A 2,650-nucleotide genomic window follows, 5' to 3' on the forward strand; every position below is an offset into this window, starting at 1 on the left:
GAGTTGGTATCTTTCAACTCTTGAAAATGTGTTTCCTGTCCATTTACTACTATGCAAAAAGCAGTCCCACATTTAGCTTTAAAGGACTGTCTCAGATTTATTCCCTCCCTCCTCCCTGCTCATTTTGTCCCTCCCTTGCCTAGCAACTGGTTACCCCAGTAATAGAATTATAAGTCTTCTAAGCAGTTGGTTCCTGGCTTCATTTGAGTTGCCAAGCCTCTCTAAGTCAGAAGGACGGTTTCTTTCTCCAGACACACTTGGCCTGTGTGGGTGTTCAGCTGGTTTTCTATATTGCCTCATGAGTAAATACTGACCATATTTCTCCATGGCTTGTACTGAAAATGTGTAAGTACAAAACAAAGTACAACTCTTTTTATTTTGGATGTAAAAGGAAATTTGATTTGGTTTATTGTTGTAACTAGGGAAAGGACTTGAGGGTTGAAAGGGAGGTGGGATGGGATCACAGGAAAAAGCTTAAAGGATATAAATTTAGGTACTAAGAGTACTGAATTTAAGAGTAGAGATTTTATACATTTTTCTAAATGTAATTTTGCAACAGGAGTAACATATTCTTGATCTAAATAGTGGAACTCGAACATGAGGAAATTCTTGCTCTAGGATGTGGTGTGGGTTAAATTAGGGATAATTTAACCAAAATTGTAATGAATATTTGATGCTTCATAAGGACAAGTTGGAGTGTTTGTGGGCATACCTAAGCTTCTTTGATTTCTGTGGAGAAAATAAAAAAGTGTTTTCCCTAAGAAGATTTTCCAGGGCACTCTTGCCAGAATCTGAATCCATTCACATTGTGTCATAGATCCTGTAAAGAATCAAAAGAGCTGGTATTTTCTGTCATATGCTCGCTAAGAAGCAATCTGAGTCATCTGTCTGCCTTGAGGAAGTGGAGGATTGCAGCACAGCCACAAGGCATCCACAAAGGCCAATAATATAGCCCAGTGCTAAAGGGGTGTCCTTGGAAAAGGTCAATGGGCTAAAAAAGTATTTGACTCACTATATATTGTAGGTTATAGGGTACTCCCTTTTCACTGGTGTATTCCAGCAGTTGAGCCAATAGCATAGTTCAGATATTCTATGGTCACTGCATGAGCATTTATATTAACTTTTTAAAAAATAACTTTATTTATTTTTATGTGGTTCTGAGGATTGAACCCAGTGCCTCACATGTGCTAGGCAACTGCTTTACCAATGAGCCATAACCCCAGCCCCTTAGATTAACTTTCTTTTTTTTTCTTTTAATTTTTGTTTTTGCAAGCTTTGGAGGGTATGGCCCTTCTGTTGCAGTGGTAGCTGTCAACAAAAATGGGAACAAGGATCTGAGTCCTGATGACCCCCTCCAGTGTCTGAATTCCATGCAGAAGAATGATGAGGATGGTGCTGAGAACTGGGGCCGCCCTCGCATCCCACTACGACCACCCTTGAATATGCTGACAGATCTGGCCGGAGACCAGCTGAAGGGCCCTGATGAGAGAACAGGATCCAGCATTCCTGATCTTTCAAGAGCTGTCAGACAACCCTGTGGGTTACCACCTGCTGTTGTAGAAGAGTCCCTAGCAACAGAGGGAGTAAATAGCTCTGAGGGCCTGTCATGCTGGAGGCTGAAGGGACATGATTCTATTAATGTATCCCAGAAAGTCTCTGGCAGCTCTCCAGCACTGATGGTAGGGGGCACAAGGGTCAGCAGTGTGACTAGTGAGAGAGGTGGCAATACTGCAAAATCAGTCCCAACTTTGCCACGCAGCCAAGGGTTCTTTCCACTTAGGGGACCACAAGTAAGAAGTCCTTCATTTGTTCCCACACTTAGATCAGGGATAATGATGGAAGTACCATTGGGTAATACTAGAATGGCCTGCAATAATGGAAGGTTGGCTCATGTTTCTTTCCCATCTGCGAGCCCAAGACACCCAAGGCCTATGCCTATGTCTTCAAGTGTTCCAGGTTTACCTTGCTCTACTGCTCATTGCTTCATACCCGCCCCACCTCCAAGTTTCAATCCATTTTTCATTAAGCCTATTGCTTTTGCGCCTCCCCCAGTATTTGGTCCTCCTCTGTCACCATATTTTGCTCATTTGCATTCTGGAAGAATGCCTTTTCCTGCATCTTTAAACAAAGAGCTCAAGTGATAATAAAAATGGAAAGAAGAAAGTCAGAGGTTTGGGAAATAGCTTTAATTCACTTGATTACATGTTAATATTTGAAAATCTTTACCCTCCAAAATCTGTTTCACACTAGTGTGCCTTACAAAACTGGATGCTTAATAAAGATTTTAAAGTTTAAAACATTGTAAATTTTTTAAAATGTCTGTCTGGGAGCCTAAACCTTGGATTTTTTTCCTATTTTTAAAGCAATTGAAACAGAAGTATGCCAGTGTTTTCTAAATGACTTAGATAAATCCATGTCACTGTTTACTACCAACTGTTGCTGCAGGGTGGCTGTGGAGAGAGCACCTGGGCCTTGCTAGCCCATGTCTAGGGTGGGGAATATTTATACACCTAAGATTAGGAGTATTATTTGAAGCTTGATGAATACATTAAGATCCATAAAGGCAGCTAAGTGTCCAGATAATAAAGAAAAATGTACAAAATAATAAGAGAAGATGAGACTAAGGTCAGAGTACCATAGCCAATATTTT

The 2,650-nt window shown here is 40.8% G+C and overlaps 1 protein-coding gene across 1 annotated transcript; it reads left to right on the forward strand.

The window, feature by feature from the left end:
• Nucleotides 1-325: 325 nt before the first annotated feature.
• On the forward strand, nt 326-2,141 carry Prr32 (proline rich 32). The gene is made up of 2 exons (XM_077106498.1): nt 326-345; nt 1,274-2,141. Exons 1-2 carry the CDS (start codon nt 326-328, stop codon nt 2,139-2,141), a joined length of 888 nt encoding a protein of 295 aa, XP_076962613.1.
• Nucleotides 2,142-2,650: the final 509 nt, after the last annotated feature.

This window comes from Callospermophilus lateralis, chromosome X (genome assembly GCF_048772815.1).
Source record: "Callospermophilus lateralis isolate mCalLat2 chromosome X, mCalLat2.hap1, whole genome shotgun sequence".
Taxonomy (NCBI): domain Eukaryota; kingdom Metazoa; phylum Chordata; class Mammalia; order Rodentia; family Sciuridae; genus Callospermophilus; species Callospermophilus lateralis.